General features: G+C 46.9%; 1 protein-coding gene across 1 annotated transcript in view; it reads right to left on the bottom strand.

Moving 5' to 3' along the window:
- The window catches only part of VWA1 (von Willebrand factor A domain containing 1), a 32582-nt gene extending 9082 nt beyond the window's left edge, over positions 1-23500 (bottom strand). Inside the window, exons 1-3 of the mRNA XM_010577419.1 lie at positions 23424-23500; positions 9648-9768; positions 817-1380 (exon numbers count right to left, since the gene is read on the bottom strand). Of these exons, the coding sequence (XP_010575721.1) occupies positions 817-1380; positions 9648-9768; positions 23424-23438 (700 nt within the window). The 5' untranslated portion in view covers positions 23439-23500. The remainder of the gene's footprint in view (positions 1-816; positions 1381-9647; positions 9769-23423) is intronic.
- Positions 23501-24701: the final 1201 nt, after the last annotated feature.

Below are 24701 nucleotides of genomic sequence, written 5' to 3'. Positions count from 1 at the left end.
GAACAACTGTCAGCCACTTGTAGGCAGGAGTCAGTGTGTTCCAGCCACTGTGCTTGCACATGATGGTATCTATAGGAAGTCAAATCTACCGTAGACAAGAGTTTGAGGGAGCTGACAGGACCAAATCCTTCCCAGGCATACACATCCCATTCTGTGTATGTAATGTGTTCAACACATTTGTGTCCTCCACCTCCATCAGATGGTACATAGCCAAACAGCATTTTAGAGAAAAAAATTCACCCTGAATGTGAAAATCGAGTTCAAGGGGCTTAGGCACCTTGCTCCCACAGTCAGCAGCCTCCTACTGTAGTTAAATCATTGCTTGTTTGGGAAGCCTTTGGTTAACAATTAACCTGTGCAGGTGGGGGCATTTTCATCCTACACTTGAATTGTACAGATGTCTGTGACCTGCATGATTCATTTCAAAGTCTTGTGGGTTTTTAAGGAATCCTGATAATATGCTGCCTGAGCCTCTTTCCTTCATTAACAACTGAACAACTCATAACAAACACAAGTTTATCTCTTTAATAGATCTGCAGAAGGGAATTTGTCCCAGTCAGTCATGGGACCTTCCAAGGGGAAGAGAGATACTTGTCCCAGACAGATATTTGTCCCAGACCTCCTAAAAGCCTTGGTTTATACTTGGTCCTATAGCATTGTGAACAAAGCACCTCAGTTTGCAAGGGCTGCAGCTGTGTGTCAGGAGGACCATTGGTTTTAGGGGATTCTCACACTGCCTACATGGCAGAGCCAGGCATTAACTCATATTCAGCCCTGTTACAAACTCCCAGTGACCACAACCCAACCCCACCGTACCTAGGATAGCATCTCGAAGCTCCTTTGTGATGATGGGTAGGTCATCAACATCCACAAAGTACAGGTGTTTCTCAGGAGGCTGGCTGGCAGCAGCAGAGAGTTCCAGGTAACTTCCCCGTCCAGTGCTGACAATGAAGACTGTTACTCCCATGTCCTTCAGGAGCTGCATGGGTTCAGAGATGTCATCAGTGGAGAAACCATCTGTCACCCAAACCAGTACCTTGGGCACATCTGGCCGGGCACCAGCTTCATCACTGAAGAACTTCTCCTTGGCATAAGAGAGTGCTTTGCCTGTGTTAGTGTCACCCATGAGCTGTTGAGTGTCCCGGATGGCTTGTTGCAGAGTCCCACTGGACAGGTACCGGTCAAAAGGGAACTCCATGGTGGGCGTAGTGCTGATGTGGATGATGCTGGTCTGGACATCTCTGGGGCCAAAGGTGAAAGGTTGCACAAGGTCCCACATGAATTCCTTGACCCTGGAAAACTCATAGTAGGAGACGCTGCCAGAGCTGTCCAGCAAGAAGAGGAGGTCCCCCTCTGAATTGGAAGTAGACGGCTGGGGACCTAGCAGGGGAAGAGAGAGGGAGGTGGGTTAGTGGAATGATGTGAACCCATACCTGCACAGGCATCTGCTAGGAAAGCCTGGTTATCTTCTGCCAAATCTCAGAATTCAGTGAGAATTTTGCTGGGTAGAGACCTCAGGTTTTGCCCCTTTTTATTATTATTTGCATCTAGCGTGACGGCTCCTGGGCTTTATTCTCAGTCCCGCTGTCAACTGTCCAGGAACTTCTCACCCCATCTCCCTAGCACCCCATCTAGCTTTGCTTAGACTCATCTCTTTGATCACAACTGTTCTCTGCGAACACTTTAAGATGCTAACACTGAAGTGTTAGCCAGAGGTCTGCCTATGATTGTTCACAAACTAAGTTCTCTTAGCACCTTTTGTTTTAAAGTACTTTGCCAAAAAAGCTGTTTCTGTTTTCAACTGTTTCCTAGGTACTCCGAGGTCCAAGAACCTGAATTGGTTACAGGATCACAAAGAGCAAGAGGAAAAAAATTCATGATACCACCCCACTGAATAGCAGGATTGTGACCCGTGTTGGACTATTTGTCTCCCACTGCTTTCTTTGCGTTCAGTCTCACTTTGGGACGTCACAGCTGCTCAGCTTGATCTAGGCCCTGCCCAAGAAGGTCACTGCAAGGAAAGAAGCCAAAGCACTGCAGTTGCACTGGAAGGAGCTCTTGGAGGCACTGCGGGGCAGCAGCCTAGTACTGATCTGCCTGGCCACGGGACCCTCTCAGCAGCACACTTCAAACACAGGACTTACTTACCCCACAGGGTTTTACACTGGCCAAGAAGGTAAGACACATGCAAAGAAACTGTTGGAGGATCTCAGCGATACAGCAGCAGCAGCAGCCCTGAGCCCTGGTGGTGTGCTTGGTCCATCACTGCGAACAGTGGCACAATATCCAAGCACATAAATATTGCAGCTGCCATACCCTGCATACTTCGGTCGGCTGAGACAGACAACAGAGACTCACAGTAGAGTCAGCACATCTCAGACCTGCTGTGTGCAGCTTGCCCTCTGGCTCTTGGCAAAGGCCAATGCTACAGACAAGTCTGGCCTTTTGGAGCTCGCTTCTTTTACACGTTCTGCACCTCACCTAGATCAATCACCGTTCGACAGAGGTAAGGCTGAAGATGCATCTCATCTAGCTGCTGTGGTGAGCTCTCCAGGAGCAGGGAGAGGAGCTTCTCCTGCCTGCACTGGCTGCCTGGTCTCCAGGCTTTGTTGCCAGGTTTGTTTTAAAGTCATGTTTTACACATTTGCAAAGATAAAGACAGTGAGGAAGAGCAATACTTACTTTTTTTCCTCCTTTCCATTCACACGCATGATCCCTACTATTCAAGGAGTTACTTGGATGGCCAGAACAAGAGCCCGTGTCTCTCAGAGGAAAAAGGCCAGTCATGGGAGAGGAGAGGCAGGCCAAAAGACTGAAAAACTGGGATGAAATATGCCTGAATTCAGCCTAGTGTCTGACTCCTGAGAAAAAACAGCTCCTCAAGAAATGAGGGCAGGATGAATGCCTGATACTCCTCTGGTCCAAATTCAGTCAAGATGCATAACAGGTGGGAGCAGAAAACAGCATTGCAGCAGTGAAGGGAAGTAATTTCCCAGGACTTTAATCTCACCTCCTCATTCTTAGGTCCTGCACAAGGACAGGGGGCTGGAACAGAGCAGGGAGCCAACACAGGTGAGGTAGAAGAGATGCCCTGGACCTGACACTGCAGGAGCAATAGGAGCTCTAGCTCCTGAGCACACCTAGCACTTGCACACTACACTCAGGCAGGATCTGCAAGCACTGCACAGACTTAGGAAACCTCATGGCAGTCTTTCCAGGCACATGTTATTAACCCATTACAGATAAACAGAAAGGCCAGGGCAGTGGAACAAGGCAGCAGCTCAGGCACAGGAATCAGGGTAGAGCTAAAAGTACAAACCGCAAGTCCTGGATCCTGCCCTCACTGCTGCAGAAAAAATGCCTCTGAGCTACATCACCTTGCACTGACACCTCTTATTACACAACACCAGGCTGATCTTGAGTACTTTCTGCTCCAGGCTGGAGGTGGATGTGTTCCAGAAGCTGGGAACATTCCTCACCAGCCTGAGCCAGCAGGTCAGTCATGCCCCGTGCCAGGGAGTAGCCTCTGCCACCCAGAGCTGCTGCCCTGGGCTGACGCACAGCAGTCCCAGAGAAAGAAGCAAACTGCTGATCGCAAGACTGAGAGAAACTGCCCAAGGTCAGGAGCAACTTTTGGGCCTAAAACAACTTCCAGGTTTATCCCATCTTATGACAATGGCAGTGCCTGGAAGAAAAATGAGCTGTATTTGGAAAAGAATGAAATGATAAAGAAACTTGATGAGAAAAACTGCTCGCTCTGCTCTCCCAAGAGAGCAGGCTGATTCTCAGAACTGGCTGCCTCTCTGTTCAAAGGCTACGGTCCGCACAAGACTGGCAGAAAGCTCCTTGATTTATACCACTGTTGGCAGGTAAGTATGGAGTGGAGGGACTCCTCCCTAGATCACTTTTTAAAAGCTAGGCTAATACTATGTTTTTGTGCTCTTCTGAATACATATTGACCTCCTTTCCCAGATAGTCTTAGGAACAGCACCTCAAAGGGGCTCTGGGACAGGATGTCTGGGAACGGGCTGCACAGACACATTTGTGCAGAAGAATGTAATATGTCAGGAAGAACATGCTTCTGAGGGTGTGGCCTGGAGTCCCACTCCATTTGACTCATTTTCTTACGATTTCAATTAAACTCCTCTGTGGGAAGCACAAACACATAGTGGACTCCTTCTACCACTCTTAGAGCTTGGAAGATTTACAATAGCTGGAATATCAATAATGAATTTGGACTTCTTTTAACCACCCCCCTGCTTTTTGACAGCTTTTGAGGTGCAAGAAGGGAGAAAAAGCCTCAGACCAGAGATTCCTGCCTGCACGTTTGGGCTTCTCTATCAGTGAAGGGATCAGGAATGTGGGGTGGCCAAATAATGTGGGCTCTGGAGCACAGATGAACTTGGTGCAGCACACAGTGGTTGAGTGCTGGAGCCACGTGTGGGAGCCAAAACCACAAGGCAGTAGACAGCTGAATGGAAAGGCTCCTGTAAAATTAATTGCTCCAAGGAGACAACTCATGCAAACAGTTCTCCCCCTGCAGAAAGCCATGTCAAGGCAGGCCCAGAGATAGCAATGAGCCTGGCAGAGATGAGCAGGGGGTTGGTAAGCCCCCACTGGGGCACTGCTCCAAGAGGCAGATAGGAGATGGCAAAATCAAGAGGAGGGAAAGGACTAGGGCAGGAGAACAGAGAGTAGGTACAAAGTGTCTATTACACGTCCTGCCAGTGAAACCTAATAACCTGAGCACAGAAAAGATCACGAACCAGCAAGAGCACACCCATTCAGGGTACAACACAAGGGGCTCAAGGGGGAAAACAGAAGGTGGAGAAGTGGTTCAGGCTTGAGCCACAGGGGAGCTGATCATCTTTGCCCAGTCTTCATTTGGACAGTCTTTACCCTGCTATTTATTTCCCTCACTGGGTACCATTCAGATCCCTGCCTGTGCAACTGAGTCTGTCCCATGGCAAAAGCATTCATGTCTGTATGCTCAGGAGTGTCAGGGGGAGGTACAGTGGAGAAAGGGCCAGCTGTGCTGGGAATGCATACAGGATGGGGGACAGAAGTGACATATGTGAGTCAGGACTACACTTATTGCATGTGTTATAGTATAGGTGTGCACTGGAAGAAAGCCAGAGTGCTTGCACGCATGGTCTGTAAACATGTGAATAAACATGCTGACAGCAAGGCACTGTGCTGCTCCAGAGACTGAGGCAGCACAGGAACCACTCTGCTGTAGTAGGTGCTGGCTGAGGTAGCAGAGGCATACCAGATCTCCTGAAACAACAGGAGAAATCAGATGGAGCCTTCAGAAATGGAGAACATTAAAGTTACTTGGATGTGACTAAGCAAGAGATGCTAGGAGGAGGCAGGAGTGGGACCTGCAATCTACATGGATTACAGCCAGTTGTGCATGACCCAGCACAACTCAGCCCTGTGGTGCAGACACACACACCCAGCAACTTGGCATTCAGAGCTGAGCAGAAAATAAAAGTGAAGTCCAGTAAGCTTTCCTGCTTGCCCCTAGCAACACGCAACTTCATCACCACATCGCACAGTAGAGCTGAACCTGTGACCTACAGGTCCCTGCCACTGGTTCCTAGAGCTCCCTACGTCCTAACAGCATTCCAGCAGGGCAGAGCAACAATGGCTTTGTTTAGAGCTTCTGGCTGCATGAAGCAAGTCAAATGCAAATAGCCATGGCTTTGTGCTTTCCTCTCCACTGGAAGAAGTACAAGCCACTTACTTGGCTGGCAAGCCATAGCGAGAGATTGTGGCAACAGGCCTGCCACCTCCCAGGAGGAAATAACTGTTTCTGCCCTCTGCTCCTGTATGAGGAACATCACTGGTTTCCTAAGTGTTGCAACAAACAGCTATGAAAGCTTCTGACCCTGGCAGGGCAGGGATCAATGGCCAAAGGACATTGCCCACAAGTGGGAAACAAGGTCACATGCACTAGCACTCTGGGAAGAGAATTCAGAATTCATCATGAGGGAGCAGATGCAAGCAAAATCCCACTACTGTCAGAACTACCTGCATGGGGTAGCACACGGGTGAAAACCAGCATGGAACACCAGCTCAAAAGAGAACATCAAAGGAGAGTCAAGAGCCCTGCCCCTGTCAAATTGCAGTCTTGACTGTACCCTGCAGTTCTGGGGCACCAAGACAGCTGGGCACGATGTTAATATCTTTCAAACACTGGTTTGAAACACTGGTTTCCACCATACGTTGCTGGAAATAGCTGTGTTAGTTAGGAGGCTCTGCAGGAAGAGCTACAGCTTGACACCACAACGTTCTGCCTGGAGGGTAGAAAGCATTGGGTAACAGCAATTGGTTAACAACTGGTTAACAACTGGTTAACAAAAGCAACAGTTACACTGATGGGCAGGTATATATTTTGGAGCTAAATGGATTGTCTGTGGGTGGAGCAGAAGGCTAATTCTTCATGCAGGCAAATACCATAACAGTTACCTCTAACACTCGGCCCTGCATAAGATGGAAACAAATTCCTCCCGTTTAGATTTTGTCAGCAGAAAGGATCCTTTGTCTAGATTTTTTTTTTTTATGGATCTCACTACATCAGGAGTGTGGCAGCATTTATAATGTGACTGGACACTCCATCAACCTTCCCTTGAGGTTTAGGTTTTCAATTCCCCCATCTTTCTTCCTGTTCTTTGTCCTTCATCCAATGTAAACATGCCATCCATGCCAGAGGTGGGGCTGTGGATATTTGTTACCAGAAAATCCCTGTGTTACACAAGCGGCTGCTGCTTTCAAGCAGTTTCCTTGCTTTATAGCAGAAGAAGATCGGCTGTTTGGCAAGATGCCAGATGCAGATTTCTCACTTTCAGTGGCCTTCTGAGAGAAGGGGCATCCATTAGCACTTCCCTGTCTCCTGAAATGTCAGGCCTTTGCTTCTGAAGAGCTGAGGAATAACTCTGCAGATCTCGTATCATTGCTGCTCCTGTGCTCTACTTAAGTCTAGGGAACAACAGAGAACACATGGCAGTATCCCGTTATCACCTTCTAGCTGATACGTGGTCAGTAGACACAGATCAGTCATGCAAAGAAGTGTTTTGAAGGGATCGATATGGGAGCAAAATGTCACCACGGAGTCACAGTGCTGCCTATATAAACACTTGGCTTTTCCCGGAGAAAACCAGCTGGTCAGACTTCCCTGTCTTTCACTGAGCTGCTGACAGAAGACATCCGCTTCATGAGTTCCCTGCACTCTCAGGGGGGACCTGAACACATACCACATGCCTGATTTATATGGGACTTGGAACTTGTAGAGCATAAAGGATCTAACAGCCAAAAAAGATCATGTCCTGATCTGGTTGACTACATTTGAAATTCCATGTTTGTCTTCCCTTCTCATTGTTTGGCCATGCAAGGTAAAAAATTCTATGAGTGGAGCCAGGTTTGGAGGCTGAAGAACACAGCCTGTGCTTCCCTGTGGCCCCCTGGGATCACAGTGAGAGGCAGGAGGAGAAAGGCACTGCCTCTCCCAGAAAGAGAGAGGTATCCCACCACGCCAGTCAGGTGGTGTTTTACACTTAAAACCGTGTCAGAGAGAGGCCTGTGCCATGGGAGACGCCTAGATCACCTGCCTATTTAAAGAGCTGAGCCCCACCAAGCAAAATATACTTGTGTGACAAAGCCCAAATTGCCTATGCAGGTTCCAGCTCGTCCATGCCACAGATTACAGGCTGTAGGCTGAGAATGGGCCCTTCAGACAAATTCCTCTGGCACAAGGAAGCTGGGTTGCCATCTCTCATGATCTTTTCAGGAGTTTCATTATCTCTGCTGTTTTATTTAGAGCCTCAAGAGTCTTGGAATCATGGAATTATGCCAGGTACTGAGCTGTGCTTCAGAGATCAGGAAGTGCAGAGCTCTCTACAAAGTCCGTACGGATGGGCCATGTCTTTATTTTTCACTTGCTGCACCCACAGGGACAGCAATATCCCCATCATTTGCTGCTGATGCTAGTCCAGAGTACTCAGGTAATGACAACCCAAGTTTCATTTATCAAAGCCCAAACTATCAAATGGTTGTACTTTACACTGATGCAACAGAGATCTGAATCTGGACCCAAAGAAGAAAGTGGTGGAACCGGTCATGCGGTGCTCTGCCTTGACTTTGTGCCTCGGTGAACTAAGTCCATAGTGATTGTTCTGAAAAAGCTAATCATTCCTGAGCCTGTAGAAGCACCACTGGCCACCCAGTAGCTTCCTCACCTTGTCCACTGCAGCTGAGAATAAAGCTACAATCACTCACATTCAGTCAAGTGTCTAGGAAACAGAGTTATGAACATGAATCCCTACTTTTCAAACAGTTCCTCTCATTGTGTGATCATGGCAAACCACCATAGCACCTCCAGCCCATGCCCAGGAGCCCTGCCAGACTGGCTGTTTGCTCAAGGTTGCTTTAGGGAGCACCCGGGAGAAGCCTAGGAGACCCCCACATCAAAGCTGCTGGGGAACGGGCACCTTGCCGACCAGCAGGTTCATTTCCTCTAAGGGTGCAGCGTGCAAGCCAAAGTCAGCACGTCAATAACACGACGCACACAGCTTTGCCTCCGGAGCAAGGTGTAATCCTTCTGAAAAGCCATGCCTTGCTTTTTCACATACTCTGAAGGGTCTGAGCATTGTTTTTAGCCTGGGCTGGGGAACTGCCACATAGACTCCCATGGCAGCAGAAATGCATGACAATAGGAATAACTGCTGCCTGTGTGGACATGGAGCGTTGTGACAACGCCAGAGGCAGCAGTACCATTCCTGAACCAGCCTGTGTCACTGAGGGACACAATCCAGTATCCTGTAAGGGGATCTGAGCAACAGACCCAGTCTGCTCTGCGTACCAGAAGCAGAATCAGAACCCAGTGGTCTGGGCTGCTGTCTGAGTCTGAGGACCTCCTGTCCAGATAGACAAGAGGTTCACTTCTCCTTTCACGCTGGATTACGTTTCCCAGGTGCAGTGAAAACCAGATGCAGCCAGCAGTAGCCCTGCAGTCAAAGAACAGAACCTTTTTCTACTTGTGAGCCCAAGGCAGAACAAAAGCAGTTGCATCAGCATAGTCATCACGATGTGGGCTAAGTCTTCTGCCCAGCACTACAGTGCAGGAACCAGAAATGAGACATTCATGTCCTCTGTGTCCCTTTCCCTGCTGTCAGTTCTGCGAGACAGACCCATAATCATTTTCCCTGAACAGTATCCAAGAGAAAGCATTTTAAAGAGGAAATAAAACGATTGAATTACAGAGATTAGCAAGAGACCAGCAAGACAGGTATAGTATCAAACACTGGTTTTACTTCTCTTAATTGATGTGCCTCAGTACATAGGTAACAGTGAGGAGTCGGGACTTTTTCCATACGATTGCACTAAACTCTGCAAGTTTCTGAAATGGTTTCCTTTCCAATACTGGAAACAAGATAAAATTTCTTTCTAATACGGCAATTTTAGAAAGGTTTTTTTGTTTTGTTTTGTTCTTATGCCAGCAAAGTAACATACAAGCATAACTATACAGCTACAGCAGCAATGTAACTTCAGCTTTTATTCTGAAAAGATTTTATGAGAAGCTCTAAGGACCAGGAGGTATTAAATGGGGGAAAGTAGTAACGGAACGCCTTGCCTTTTCAGGTACTCACCTCTCTCAGGTGTGTTCTGTCCCGCAGCAAACTGCAGCCAGAGACCAAGAGAAAGCACTGCCTTGGCCAACATAGCAAAGTCTGGTCCTGGGCAAACTACCTTAGATCCAAAAGCTCGGCTCTGTGAAGGCAGATGAAAGGCTTAAGATCAGTCATATTACATGCAAGGATCCACCAGATCCCAGGGTATCACTTCTATGCTGCTCATGCCTTGAGATCCGACTGCTTCTTTATGTGTGTTTTGCTGGGCTGTGTTGTAAGCTCTGGCTCCTGTAGGCAATTTTCCTCCCCCCCCTTCTTCCTTTTAAAGTCATAAATCCATCTTGACAGGAATAGCTGGAGGAGAGGCACAAACAGCACCCCTGCTGCTGTTCCTCTCCCGAGTTAAACTTGCCCCAGGAGTGTGGATTCAATTGCAGGCAGTCTGCATGCAGCTGGGCTCGTTTGAAAAATATATCCCTATAGATAAAACTTTGGCCCTGCAAGACTCTGGCAGCAGTCCAGCTAGGAGGGGGGAAAAAAAAAAAAGAAAAAGAAAAAAAGCTCAGAGAAATCCAAAGCTGCTCTGCTCTGGAATGAACTAGAAGAAGGAAAAACACGTATATAGAGGAAAGAAAAAGTAGAAAGGCTGGGGAGCGTGCCCTGCCCTGGGAATATTGGCTAATCTTCTGGGAGGAGGCAGGCTGAGCATTCCCCCAGGTCCTAGCGCTGCCCAGCGTGGGTCCCGTCCCCTGTGCTGCCCCACGGCCCGGGGCCAAACACGAGAGGTACAAATGTCATGCCTTACTCCTTTACCCTGGAGAAGAGCCGGTGCAGAAGCCACCACGAAACGCAGAGCCTGCAGGAAGCGACGACTGCCGAAGTGGGGAGCGTCAGCCGTGGAGAAAAGGGCAAGAAGCGAGATTCTCTGGTGCATCAGCCTGCGACGTGCCCACTGGTTATCTCCCTTCAGCGTGACGTTAAATACATTTTCAAGTCGATGACTTCCCAGTCAAAGGGGACTCACATGCCTAAAGATAAACCTGTGACAAATATCTTACTGGATGGAGGGGCCGAAGGGTTTGGCGGAGAGCATATACCAAAGACCCTTCGCTGGCATGCAGCCTCTCTATTTCCCCTGTGTGCAAGAGACTTTTGCCAGAACAAAAACCAGACCAAACATAGTTTCCCTTCTCATGGCTCTCCTGCTGCCCGTGTGTCTGCTTTTGGCTCCTACCCATCAGGTAGAGGTAACTATAGCCCCCTTCCCTTTTTTCACTTTAGGTTTTAACATGTGCTACTTCTGGACAGATCCAAGACATTAGTAGTAGAGAAAAGCTGGAAAGTTACACCCAATTATGAAGAGACCGATCATCATCTCCCTTAACATGGGGAGTGACCAACAAGACAAGCTAAAAAGTAGTAAAGGACAAATGTTTAGAAGCCTATGGGATTTCTGAAACTGGTGAGCAATATTTCCTCCAATTTGATTTTCTCTCTCCTGGGAACTGTAAAAAAAGCGAACAGGAGTTAGCAGCCAAGGAGCAGTGCAGGGTGGAAAAAGAGTTGTATCCAAGCCCATCAACCAAATGGAAAGTCAGAACAGGCTCAAGAAATCAGATCTAATTGAGAAACCATGGATTCAGTTAGCTAGTTAAACTTCCTGGGCACTTGTTTGTGTTCCCCATCCCAGTTTGGTACCCAGCTGCATCACAAAGGAGCTTTGCAATATCAGGTAGTGTGAATACCTCAATCCCATGTAGCATAATCCTGTATAAGTAACAGCCTCACCCAGTGATTCATGCAGGCTGGAATAATCATTACCCAGGTACTCAAAAGAATTAGATACCCCTGCTCTCATTCCAACAGCATGTAACTTGTGAGATCCCCTCAGAAATGGCATCTGGATCCTGGTGCAATAGCTACGGTGACCAAATACTGTTCCTAGCTGGTGTCCCTGACACACAGAGAAGAGTTTCTCAATGTTACAGCCCACTGAAATCAGTGTGGATATGCTGAGTTATGTCTGACCATAGGCACAGTGGGCTTGATCATTGCCTTTTGAAATCAAGAGCAGACTTCTTCCTCCGAAGCAGTGGGGTTTGGGCCTGCCCCTGTCAGGGTTGTGCTTATTTACCAGCACTCATAGTGAAGTCGGTAGGAAGTGCAGGTACTCTAGCAGTGAAGCTGTCAGTCTGTAGTCTCATTTGGCAAGCAAGTTTCCAGGGGAAAAATTACACAGCAAAGCAAATCACACCATGGTCTAAGTCACCAATCTGAGCAAATTCTTTGATTCTCGTTGCACGGATCCACATTCAATTCAGTTGCTGATGTATTGACCGTGATGGCAGCCAAGAAGGCAACAGGCTTTCCAAACCACTGTTGAGTGAAGTACTTATTCACCAGCAGAGAACAAGGATACAACTGAATATGTCCTACTTGCTATTCTTACACTGGTTGTATTCTGGAGCTGGGACATGGAAGGGATGGGCTAGAGGAAGCAAGTGTTGCCCCATTGCAAACCATCTACTTCTCATCAACTAACCTAGATACCCATCCGCTCCTGTCCTATCGTCCTTCTGCCCCATTGCCCAATGACCTGTTCAGGGAAGATGATTGCAAAGACAGTGGGCTAGAAATGCTATGGGTCTGGTTCCCAGGGCTCATAGATGCGTGTTCAGAGCCCCTTGATTAGAGCTGGTGCATATATGGAGATGATTTCCTTCTATTACTCACTTCCCAAGGAAGTCTTTCCACGGAAGCATTGCTCATCTTAGATTAATTCCCTTTTTTGTCAGTTTATCAATGTGAATGCCATTTGGTCTCACACCCTGCAGCCTGGAGAGATTTCAGCCTTTATCTCCCTGCAAGTCCTGCTGGGATATGTGGAAGCAGGAAAAAACAGCCTGGAAAATAATTAGATCTTACACAATTTTGTTTTATTTTTAAACTTTACTGTAACTGACAGATCCTGTTTCCAGTAAGACTGGTGCATGTGCATGCTGATTCTTTTTCCTAGTTGCATCCTGCACTCTGAAGCCAGGAGTATCACTCCAGACTTGCTCCCATTTAAATGTGATTGGAATCTGACCGCAGATCTCAGTTTAGGCTCAGCTCCCTATCACTGCTAAGCTTATGTTCTCCACCTGTCATTGACTTGACCGCAATTCACTCAGGATGATCATCTTCTTACCATGCCATGTTATGGAACAGCTCAGGAGCAATTAATGATTGTAAGAAGAGAAAACAAAAAAACCCAAATGAAAACCACCAACAACCAATCTAGCATATTTTGATTGTGATATTACTGAGACTCAGACATGTACACGCATATATTGTAAAGCACAAACCCTCAGTACTGTGCTACGCTTCAGCGTTCTGCACGTGGGAAGGCTTTGATGGCACGCTGCAGCTGCCGTGACATTCTGGGGATGTAAACAATGCTCAATTTCTAAAAAGATGCAATACCCTTTCTGAGACAAATTACCACGGCTGGAACAAACAGGCTTTTGGGAACACAGCCTTTTTTCAGCTCTACATAAAAGTTTTTGTTTGGAGGGGCTATCTATATATGGCAATTTGGAAATTCCCCATTTGGAAAGGAAACAAAGCAGCTCTGCAGCACTGGAAGAATGAGGTGAGTAAAAGCTCCCCCTTGAACTCCAGGGAAGGCTCGTGCAGCCCGGTGCAGGTGGGCAGTTACCCAAGGTGCCAGTAATCCAACTTGACTGCATGCACCAGGGCTGGAAGGCAAGACCGCTGCCAGCTCACGCTGAGAAATTCAGCTCCATTCTGACACAGAAGATGCAGATAGGAGCTGAATCACCGACAACATTCACAGCTGACTCCAGGTTTTCCTCCCAACACTGACCACACATGGCTCACCTGACTGCCCCGCTATGTCACAGTTAACTTTTAAAAAAGCTACAGGCTGTGTGGCTGGAGGGCATGAACTTGAACTCCACCGACTCCAGAAATGCCATTCGGACTTACAGCAGAGAGGATCAGGCCCTGTGTTGCCAGTTCTCAGTTAACAGTGTGTCATGCAGTCTCCAGCCTCAAGTCAGCTCTTATTTTTGTTTGACTTGGAAGGCAAACTACAAAAATAGACATGTTTACTCCCTGCATTCACCAGTTTTATTTTTCTCAAAAGTTGCTCAGTGACTAGGAATGACTCCACAGTGAAGTAAAGGCTAGCTTATAGATGATCTCTTTCATTCCAAAGCATCCTAAAAAGTCATCCAGCACAAAAATACAGCCACTTCTGAGGTGAAATGCAGTAGCTTTTCAACTACTTGCAGCAATATTAAACTAAAGCTTAGGACACATGAAAAAATTTGCAGGACAGATCTACTCTGGAAGAATGCAACCGCCCAAATTAGAGTAGTATCAGTATACTGGGAAAAGCTGCTTCCTATCCTAATATCGAAGAACTAGCTTCAGAGTTACCAGGACCCTCTTAAAAATAGCCTGGTAACATCCTGCAATAAGAAAATACTCCTCCAGAAACAGTGCCATGGATGGGCACTCTTCCTATTTCCCTTCCAGCACGGTGCTGTGCCAGGACACAGCATCCTAGTTTTCTCTTGCATACATTTGCAGCAGCCTATTTCAAAATGAAAGAATTTATGGAAATAACACACAGGTAGACACAAGCGTGTCAGATGTCTAATGCACAGAGAGGGATGAGGTTATCTAAGCAATTGCTTGCTTATGCTAGGGGCTTCAGTTCCCTCTGGCTCCCAGGCAGCATACAATTTGCTCCTCAGATTTTATGAAATTTTATGAAATATGTGCTTGGATGAGCTCTGAAGGAGTCAGCTTGTCACAACGCATCACTTCTCAGACACCAAAGTGACTTACTGCCCCCAGGATCCTTCTGAGCTGAGATGGAATGGACCAACAGCTTCAGTTCCTCTCCAATTCCACATCCTAGGCATCTCCTGGTCTCTCAACACAAGTCTGCCTTGAGGAATTCCAGACAGTATCAGCACTAGACAAGGGGCAGTGGAGCTGGACATCTGCCCAGAAAGGAAGAGAACCTAGTCCTTCTGACAGGCCACAAGACAGCCTTCAGCTCTTTTGAACTCCAGCTTCTCAAAGGAGTTCCTAGCGCAAACCAGCCTCAGCACACGATGCCTCTTTACCTGCCATCTCTTGTGGTTTCAAACCTGCATTGAATCTGTGGGTAACGTTATTGCAGAGAAATAATATCAGAGCAAAAGGAGATGGTAATTAATGCTGTTGCCAATTTGTCCTGAGAATTAGCATCAGGTAGATAAACTAAGTGGGGAGGGAGCAGTTTGCCAAGCAGGATGCCAGAGCCAGAGTTAGAATCCAGACAGATCCACGGTAAATAGTGTCTCCTCACTGCAGCTTATTAGTGCCAGGTTGCACCAGCTGTGCACTTGACATGTCTCTTGGGACTTAATCCAATTTGTCTGGTCCATTTTTACTTTTCTCGTGCACATTTTCATCTAAGGTTTGGTTCTGCTAATATTCTAGACAACTATAGCAGCCCACTAGGTCTTTGCAATGGCATTTAGAAAGAGCATCACAGAGTGACTGAAAAAGCACACAGTCATTTGAGTCATACCACAGCATTTTGGGAGTGGAGGCACATTTATAAGTGAAATGACTTTTCATTTATAAAGGGCCATTTTTTCCACTTTTCAGTGAGATGATGTAGCGGCTGTCAGTGCTGGAAGATGTGAGCAAGCTACTGAAGAATATCTTGATGAAATGAGCGTCTTGACTGCAAGCAAGTTTTATAGCTGGGGGGCGGGGGGGGAGGTGTTTGACCCCAGCCAGCAGCTAAGCATCCACCAGCAGCAAGAAACGCATGGGTCAAAGTAAGGACAGTTTAATGAGTGAAGCAAAGCCACACGTACAAGCAAAGCAAAATAAGGAACTTAGTACTTCCCATCAGCAAACAGATGTTTAGCCACTTCCTGAAGAGCAGGGCCTCAACACATAGAAAAGTTACTTAGGAAGACAAATGCTATTACCCCAGAAGTCCCCGCTTTTATTGCTTTTATTGCTGAGTGCATCATATATTAGGGAATATCCCTGTTGTCAGTTCAGGCCACCTGTCCCACCTGCATCCCTCTCAACTTCTTGCACACTCCCAGCCTACTCAGTGGAGGGGGTAGTGGGCATAAATGGAAAAAAGAAAGCCTCAGCAGTGTGCAAGCACAGCTCAGCAATAGCCAAAACACTAGTGCATTATCAATGCTGTTTAAGTGACAAATCCAAAACACAGCACCATACAGGCTGCTGTGAAGAAAGTTAACTCTGTTCCAGCCAGACCCAATAGACTAGGGCAAATCATGAGACTGCAAAGTGCAATAAAGAGCTGACATAGGATGTTGAAGCAATGGAAGGTGATGCTTTGTGCACCCTTTTCTTCACAGCATTCAGGAGCTGAGGTTGGATTCCAAGGTGTCAGGCAAGAAGAGCAGGACCTGGGATCCTGTAACAGAGAAGCAGTTCAGCAAGAAGACTGTCTTCAAGGCAAGTCCAGCATCCAGGGGGACTGGGAAAGTGGTGGACTTGACTCTCCTCTGTCCATCCAGTCACCTGTCCAGGACCAGAATACTGAGTGCTCTAGCTGCCTCAAAAATGGGCTTGTGACAGCATTGGCAAGGCAGTCCCAGAAGGCAGGTCATAAATGCAAGCACTGTTCCTTTATCACTGTTTTTGTTTGTTGACATTTAGTGGATATGAGCAAGAACCAGAGGGAACAAAGTAGAGTCAGCTGGAAGGGAGAGACAGGGCCAGCTTCAGCCGGTAGGTCTTGGTGCTGCTGCATTGCTTCAGAGCTGATGCAGAGTTGTGACCTTGCAAACTCCACCACCTGTTGAAATTGCCCCAGCGCAGCTTGTGGAGCAAAGCTGCTGATATCAGGCCAGCTTATCTGCAAGCCAGCTCCCATCACCAGCCAGTAAAATTGTCCCAGACCTGAGAAAGTGTGCCCTAAGTGAGTAGACCATTCCAAAATTTAGCTGCATCTGATGTAATCCATACATCAGGGCAAGAGATCACATAGTTATACTGTTGGGCATACAGGAACTATGTTTTAATGACATAATGCTCCTATTGTCTTCAGGACAACTGGCCCAGAGCTAAGAGCAGCTGCTGCTTCTTTCACATTTGTAAAGGCATTTACATTCATTTAAGTAAAAACTGCGGTTATGGACTGGTATGGGGCTTTGCACTGTTATTTTTGAGCCAGCCATAAAAAACAGACTTGACTGTTGTTAACAACCAATATATACGGTTTCATCATGGGCTGAAAGCGATGATCTTAGGAAAAACAGACCTCTGTATGCAGCAGCACTTTGAGTCAGACATGTTTATGACATAGTCATGCAGCAGCCTGACTTTCTGAACTGCAGCTGGGCCAGTTTTGTTTACAAGCTCACCAAATTGCATGGAGTTCAACCAGCTTCTTGCTTTCACCTTGCCTCTGGGTTCTAAAGTGTTTTAAATTTGTAGGAACAAATGAAATCATTTGTGGAGTTCCAGGAGCAGGTCAAAGAGCAACCCGATACAGAGGGGAGAAAAGCAGGAGGGCTGGATGCCAGCAACGCAATGCGGAGCTGAAGCACTCGGGCCTGACTAGTCTGCCACAGTCCAGGCTCACTTTCCCATCTGAATTCAGGGTACCTGGGGCCCAGAGATTTCATTTTCTCCTTGCTCGTACCTGGAACTGTTCTAATTCCTTTGGCTTAGTGTAACTACTCACAGCTAGGGTAGGCTACCCCGCACAGATATATAGTAGTGAAGGGGTAAAACAGGAGAAACACCAAAAGACAATGTAAGTGGCTCATTGCTCATTCAGAAGCTTCTGGATTTATCCTTTTGTCAGGTAGGTCAGAAATAGCTAACAGCTCTGGCCTTGTCTCTCCCAGTTACTGTGGAGGCTCCTCTTTTGTGTGCAGCAGGCTGAATTAATAACCGTTGGGTTGTCATAACACATCCTCCACCCCACTATGCTAGTGGCTGTCCACATGTATCAACTTCCCTGCCAAGGCAGAGCTGACAGACAGAGCTCTTTGCTTCACTGCTTCAGTCCTGTGCTTTCAGCTCAGCCCAGGACTAGGAAAAAGAGCAGGATAGGGAACGCTAACCCCCCAAATAAATAGGCAGGACACAGGCTCAGCCATCCTTGTGTGTACAAAAGCCGCAGAGTCCCCCAAAATACATACTGTATGTGCAGTGATCACAAGCCCAACATTAATACTAGAGGAGGAGGACACAGACGTGCAAAAACAGTTGACTTCTGGAGCCTGAGTCTTTACAAGAACTGGATTCTCAATCCCTGCTTTGCAACAACAATGTTGCCATAATTAAGTGGGTAGAAGTTACAGGTAAAGAGCTAAGTGCCAAGAACTGCAACCATCATAGTCCCTAGCAGAGACTAGGGCCCAAATCTCTTTCAAGGACTGGAAAACTTGTGTTCTAAGCTTCAGAGCTGCCCAGTCACAGAGGATTTACAGAAGAGTGGCTGATTCAGACCACAGAGATTCCTATATCCTTGCTGAACCAGCTTCTCCATGCAGTTCATAGTACTTCCTTGGACTTAGCTGGGCACATGAGCTTAATGGCTCTGAAGAGGGGGGAAACCTCTTACATTTATGCCTGAGAAATCATGGGCATTTACAAACAAAAAGGGGGCAAACTCCTGGGGGAGAAGTTATTGTGTTTCTCCTGAGCTGCAGAGTCTGGCAGGAAAGTGCAATGTCATCCTGCTATCAGGGTGGAGAGCAACAGCCATGCTATAGTTTAACCAGAACATTACACTGTAGTGGACACCAACCCCACTCCAAAGCACTCTTAACACCTGGCTTCAGCAGGGAGGAAAACACTAAAGGGTTTTCCCTGCAAATGCCTTTCATTCCAGGTCTGATATTTTCAGTAAGTGGTCCCTAGAGAATATTAGCACCCTTCATGTTAATGTGAAATCTGTTCCCTTCCCAAAGCCAGGCTGCACTGCAGCCCTTTGGTCAAATCCAAAACAGCATCCTTGCCAATGGGACACACTGGACAGGACTGACTAAAGCGCAAACAGGATTTGTGGCTGGTTGTAGAGGACTTACCAGCATACTGGCTCAGACTCCGCTTTGCATGTGGAATCAGAACCTGGGAGTTCTAGCAGAGATTCTCTAAGACTTCAGATTCCTGCTTCATTTTCTTCACAAGACAGGATTTTACTGCATTTTTCCCAGCTGGGCCCAGACTGCAGTCTCACTTTGCTTGCCAGGAACCAGAGTAGCTTTGAAAATTGGACCTACTTCTAAGCAGTAGAAATGAGGTCTGGATGCAGCAGTCAATTTTTAACCAAAGGCTGTTCTTTGGAGTGGATGATTTTCCTTATTGCTTGACTTTTATCCCCTATCTCTATCCTGTTAGGAAAGCCCAGACAATTGGGAAAAGCCAATTTTAAGAAAACTTCCTTAGAACTGGGTTTCCTGAGGAATTTCCAGCTACGCAATAAGCTGCAATTTCCCATTGAACAGCAAGTTCTCAGTCTTGAGAACTCTCAGCTTCTCTCAATAATTGTAATCTCTTAACATGTCAGCCTGCGAGAGAGAAGACAATTTGGAGCAGCCTGCAGGCACACACACGAGAGCAAGACATGGTGGAGAAAACATTCTGCATGAATGCAAAGGAGACTCATGCATTCAGACAATCTTCCTGGGCTTGCTTGTCTGCAGGGTGCCTAAGGGAGGAGCCAGCAAAGAAACAACCAAGCCAAAGGATATCAGCTTCTCTCCTCCAGGAGGCTGGATTGTCATCTATTTTGTTTATTTCAGCTCCCATACCCAATTTCTTTGAATTGCACCAGTAATTTTTAAGACAGTTTTACAGCTTAATACCCCTTGCAGCTCTGCAGGGTCTGACAGACTGCTGTGTGTTTTTTGAAGGTCTGAATTAACTCTATCATGACTTATAGCAGCTTTCTTGGACAACGGCACTGTTCCATCCATCTCTGGCTCGCGTTTCAAGCAGTGGCAAGTAGTGGTTGCATAAGGAGAGGCTATCAGGGCAGTAGCCCACCCCTCACAAGCTCATGCCCTGGTGCTACAACCCATTCAAGGTTTGGAATACAGCAGAAAAAGCAGCATAGGATAGTTTCTGTTCCTATCAGCAAAGCAGCTGTATTTCAGGTGAGCTCTATTTTTAGAGGCTTGTCTAAATCTTGCCAGGCTCTGCTGAGTTCTTAGCTTTGGCCGGGGGGGGGGAAGCAAAGACATTGATGAATTGGCCTCTGAGCACCCATCAGACCTGCATCCAGTCACAACAGGAAAGGGAAGCAGTATGGGGCTTGTAAGTTCCTATCAGAAGAGGCTGCCTGACCCCACTTCAAGCACAGCTGCGTGAGTGCTGGCCAAGCTATGCTCTCTGCTCACAGCCTGGAATTCAGTAGAGAATGAGGCTGATTTTCCATCAGCCTCAATACCCAGGTGACAGCTCCGCCGGCCTCCTTCTCTGATGAGGGGCAGGAGAGCAGAGCTACCAGTCGTCTTATTTTTACCCTCATGCCAGCAGCCTTTGAGACTAGGGAAGCTTAGTTTCAGAATAAGTGTAGTCTGAAAACTGGCATGCTGGGAGGGAACAGGTTCAGCACCTACAGCAGAAGAGCACAACTGGACCAGTCTGGCACAGGGATTTCCAGAGTCCCGCTATAGAGGTCATTTCTTTGGTCCAGGCTGCCAGAAAGGAACTGACCTTTGGTTTCGGGGTTTAGAACTAGACTGCCACTAGGTAGGCTTTGCTGAGGGCTCACTTTTCATCTGAAGCTTTTCACCCTCCCTCAGTAATAAGGCAAAAACATCTGAGCAGGAACAAGGCTTCAAGCACAAAAAACAATCACCCTTTTTGTCCAAACCCAGCAAGGCAGCTGGGGAGTGAGTGGGAGGAAAGGGAATAACTCCCTGTGCTGTCTGCAGGGCTCCTCCAGCCCAGCTGACCTTGGCTAGCTCACTCTGTGCTCCTGTAACGCTTGGCAACTTGTCCCCCCATGCTGGTTAGCATCTGAGTGGGGATTTTCTCTCCAGCCTCCACGGCAACCCCTGAAAGCCCTTGGTTTACAACTGTTCTCCTCCCATATGCCCTGCCTCTCCTTTTCACAGGTCATAGCATGGGATGAGCTGTGAGTCAGATCTGAGTTCCTCCTTCAAGGCACTGATTCTTCATTTTCCACGTGTTCAGCAAGTTCTAGAGATGTAGATGCCTTGTGGATGCAGGCTTTGGTGCCTACAAGCCGCAGACAGGATGAGACAATCAACATGCTGCCCCACACAGCAAATGCTGGAGAAAAGTACTACCTTCTGTCACATTAAAGCCAACACCACACCGAGCGAGTGGACATCAGCGGAGTCAAGCATAAAACCAGACAACAAGCTACCACCTTCCCCTACCCCATATCACCATATCCCACAGTCTTTCCACGTGGGAGTCTGGCTTTTCTGGCACAAAAGAGCAGAGCCAGTCAGGCTTCTGGAGCAAATGAAGACGCTTGCAAGCTCAGGAGGGAAAGCACGCAGAGCAGCACATGCTCTGTGCCTGGGCAAGGCTGGCACTCCCCACACAAACCAACACTCAGGAGCTGGCAAGAGTCTCACACGTCCTTTTTTTGCCATCACAGGCTCCATTTGAGGTCAGTCGTTTTATAAATTAAAAGGGTAGAGGAGGGCTGCTGGGATTTCCAAGGACTGCGCAGTAGGCTTCCGTCTGCAGGCTGAAGGTAAACTTGCTGCTGAGAGTCAGGGACCAATTCCACCACAGGCCACCTGATGTAGGCAGAAGCCTAACTGCATCTGATGCCGTGTGACAGTCAACATGTGGGTGGCCTATTGGGGACACAAGCCTGTATTATTCAACTTGAATTCATTAATGGAAAGAGCCATACTGAGATCTGAGAGGGTGGGACGAACTTGCTGAAATCTAAAAGTAATGAGAGGGGAGGGGAAAAGACATCCTACCAACAGCAGGTTGCTGTTTACAGTTGAAAGAAGGCAGGTGGGGCACAGGGTCCTACATTAGAAAACTGGTTGCATAAACAAGCCTGAAGGAAACAAAGGGTTCTGCTGGGAAATGCTATGTCTGACAGCTATCCTTTCCTTATTGCCAAGTCCTGCCAGCCTTATACTCCTCCCACGTCAGACTAGGGAAATAGTTGCAATTCCAGTAGTCCATAAAGAAAGAGGTGACTTGATGCATGCAAAGCAATCAAAACAATTCCCATCTATTTTGGGGATAAGAGACTTTTGTTCTAGAGCTGGGTGCTGTAATGCCTGACCTAATGATGAAAGAACAATAAAAGCAAAAATATTCCCCTGCAAATAAGTGGTACAATTAGACAGAAATATCCTCTCTGCTCTCCACCCTTCCACGGAGGCACAGGCTCCCTCTGCAGAGATGAATTTGTTTCTTCAGTCAAGAAAGAAGAGACAGGTGATATGAATGCAGAACTCCATCCAGCCACCCACCAATGGAAACATCATACACTTTCTCTCTCTGCAAAAATACTTAACCAAAGCTTCTCTTGTTTAGCAGGCTCTATCCGTAGAGTTTCACATCTCACACCCAGCCCTGGTCCCTGCTCTTCAGCTTCCCGCAGCAAAGATGGTGAGCACGGAAGGCTGCACCACAGGCTTTTCAGGAATACTCTCTCTAAGCCACCAGTCCTGTACATAGGTCTATGCATGCTTAATTTAAGAGCAGAGAATAATTGCCATCATTCATGAGTTTTCTTAGGACTCTGGGAAGCTTGTAAACACTTGGGCATACATTACATAAACATTTGGACATCAAGTGTGTTGGAAGAACTAGAATTGGAATTGCAATCCATGGCAGTGGAGTACTTCACCAAGCTTGCTGCTCTCAGTTAGCAATACTGGTAATTTATTTACATTTACAGGGCTTTTTAGTTTAATTTTTCATATTGGTAGGATTATCTGGCCCTAGTCACACCCCTTACATCTCTAATTAGATCTTGCATATAGTCAACTTTAACAGCAAATGACCTAAAGCTCCACCACTAGATAGCACTGACTATCTCCCATACCTTAAACTGGAACATGGAGAACTAGAAAAACGCTGCAGATATTTCCCACTGGATTAGTCAGTAAATATATGACTAGAGCCACCCCAAAATACCCTGAAATAAATGTACTTGTCCTAGCAGTCTCCCTGGCTGAGCTCTGACTCACCCCTTTAGCGTTTTCAACTAAACACACCTCGCCTTCTACCCCATCATCTGCTCAAGTTACCTGAGGACTGCCACTGTCAACCTTCTTTACAAGGTAGTTCTTACCCACGTCTGTTTCAACAGATGCATGAAGTAGCATCAAATAGCACTAAGTAACAAATATATGCTGACATCTGGATCTGTGACTACACTCCTTACTTCCCTACAGGAGAGGAAAGAGAAATCAATCAATTAAGAAGCATTACTCGGATTGGAAAGGAATTTAAATCCATTGTGGGGTTTCTGAACAGATTAGCTTTGTGGAAGTCTGCCACTGCAGCAAATTCCTATAGAATGGTCCTAGAAACCGCTCAAAATGTGACAGGTCACTGGGAATGCCACTAAACATTCAGAGAAATAGCATGTCAGAAACAGCAACATAGAAACAGCTAAACACACACTAACACCGACCCACATCTCTATAAATGTTTATACTCAAATCCCGGTCTTTACTGAAAATGTGAAAATTTGCAGTTCCAGCCATTCCTCCGCTTCCCAGCTGCAGTACTGAACCATGTAAGAAATGAAGTCATACTTACCACTTCCACAGTCATTTTCCAAGAGAAGTAGCCGGGAAGCTTCGTTCAAATTGGGCTGCTCTGAGTGTGGGGTCTGCCCTAATCGCTTGTCCTGCTTGCGTGTCTATCATGCAGAGGAAGTCTGGCAGATCCTGTTTAGCAGCGTTCTCCCACACATGAGGCTTTTTCTGCCTCTGCACCGCTTCCTGGCACCTGTCAAGGATATTGCTGTTCTGGTATTTTCCCCATGAAAGGCACTCAGAAGTCAGTTAGAGCTTCTCTTTTCATGTGCTCTCTTTCCTCATCTCTGTGACAAGTTCTTGAGAGGCCATTGCAAGCTTGTCAGGAATGGAGATGGTGCATGAAACGTGATGGAGGGGTGTCACAGAGGGGTAAAGAAGAAAAGCAGATGCAGAATGGAACTGTGAAACTGAAAAAAAGGGGCCTTTTTTTTGCAGTCTTCCCCTGAGGCTGTTTATGTTATTGCTCGCATCATTATGCATGTAAGCTACCAAGACCTTCTCTCCTTGTGCAGAATTCCCTGCAGATCTCCAAAGCAGCGGTGAAGCTCTGGGAGTTCTTCATTCTTCTCTCCTGGGCCTTCAGACTAGGCTATGGCTGTATGTGAGGAAACACCCTTTGCCCAATTTTCACCAGCCTTTGATAGCTGGAGAACCTAGCAAAAACAGTCTTTCCAACCCTATATTTTAGACCTCTGACCCTAACTGGAATCAAACATTTTCCAGTATTTTAGATCAAAAAGCAGACAGTTTTAGTGCAGTGATTCCCAGACTCTTTCGTGTTATGGTTGTTCATTAATCAGTGATGACAAGACTTCTCTGTGTTGCAGTTTTGGAAGGAGCATGAAAGCTGGAGACAGAGCCTATGTCATGTAAGCTGCAGTAAGTATCCTAAATCCTTCTGTAGCAGACATAACCGTGTTAAAGAGGATGCCAGCAGGAATGCAAAGACAGATATGTCCTATGGTAGACCATAGCAAGGCACTCTGCATGTGAGGGGTCTCAAGCCCAAAGAGAAATTTTTTCATTTCTGGTTGTGAATGATCTAGACAGTGGGAGGAACTCCAACAGTGACCTCATGAAAATGTCTTGTGCCAGAGAAACACTTGGCCACGCTTTGGAGAGAATTTTTCTTGTCTCCAGAATGTTCATGGGGTTTTGCTGAACAGCCATATCCAGCAAGATCAACAGTGAGACGGTGCATCTGTTCTGAACAGCCACTGCCCTGGGGTACAGATAGGTACACAGGAGAACAACCTCTCTTGTCTGTGTGAGCCTC

Source organism: Haliaeetus leucocephalus, unplaced genomic scaffold (assembly GCF_000737465.1).
Source record: "Haliaeetus leucocephalus isolate CR32 unplaced genomic scaffold, Haliaeetus_leucocephalus-4.0 Scaffold556, whole genome shotgun sequence".
In the NCBI taxonomy this organism is placed as follows: domain Eukaryota; kingdom Metazoa; phylum Chordata; class Aves; order Accipitriformes; family Accipitridae; genus Haliaeetus; species Haliaeetus leucocephalus.
Note: the sequence above shows the minus strand (reverse complement) of the source record. Positions and strands in the feature narration are given on the sequence as shown.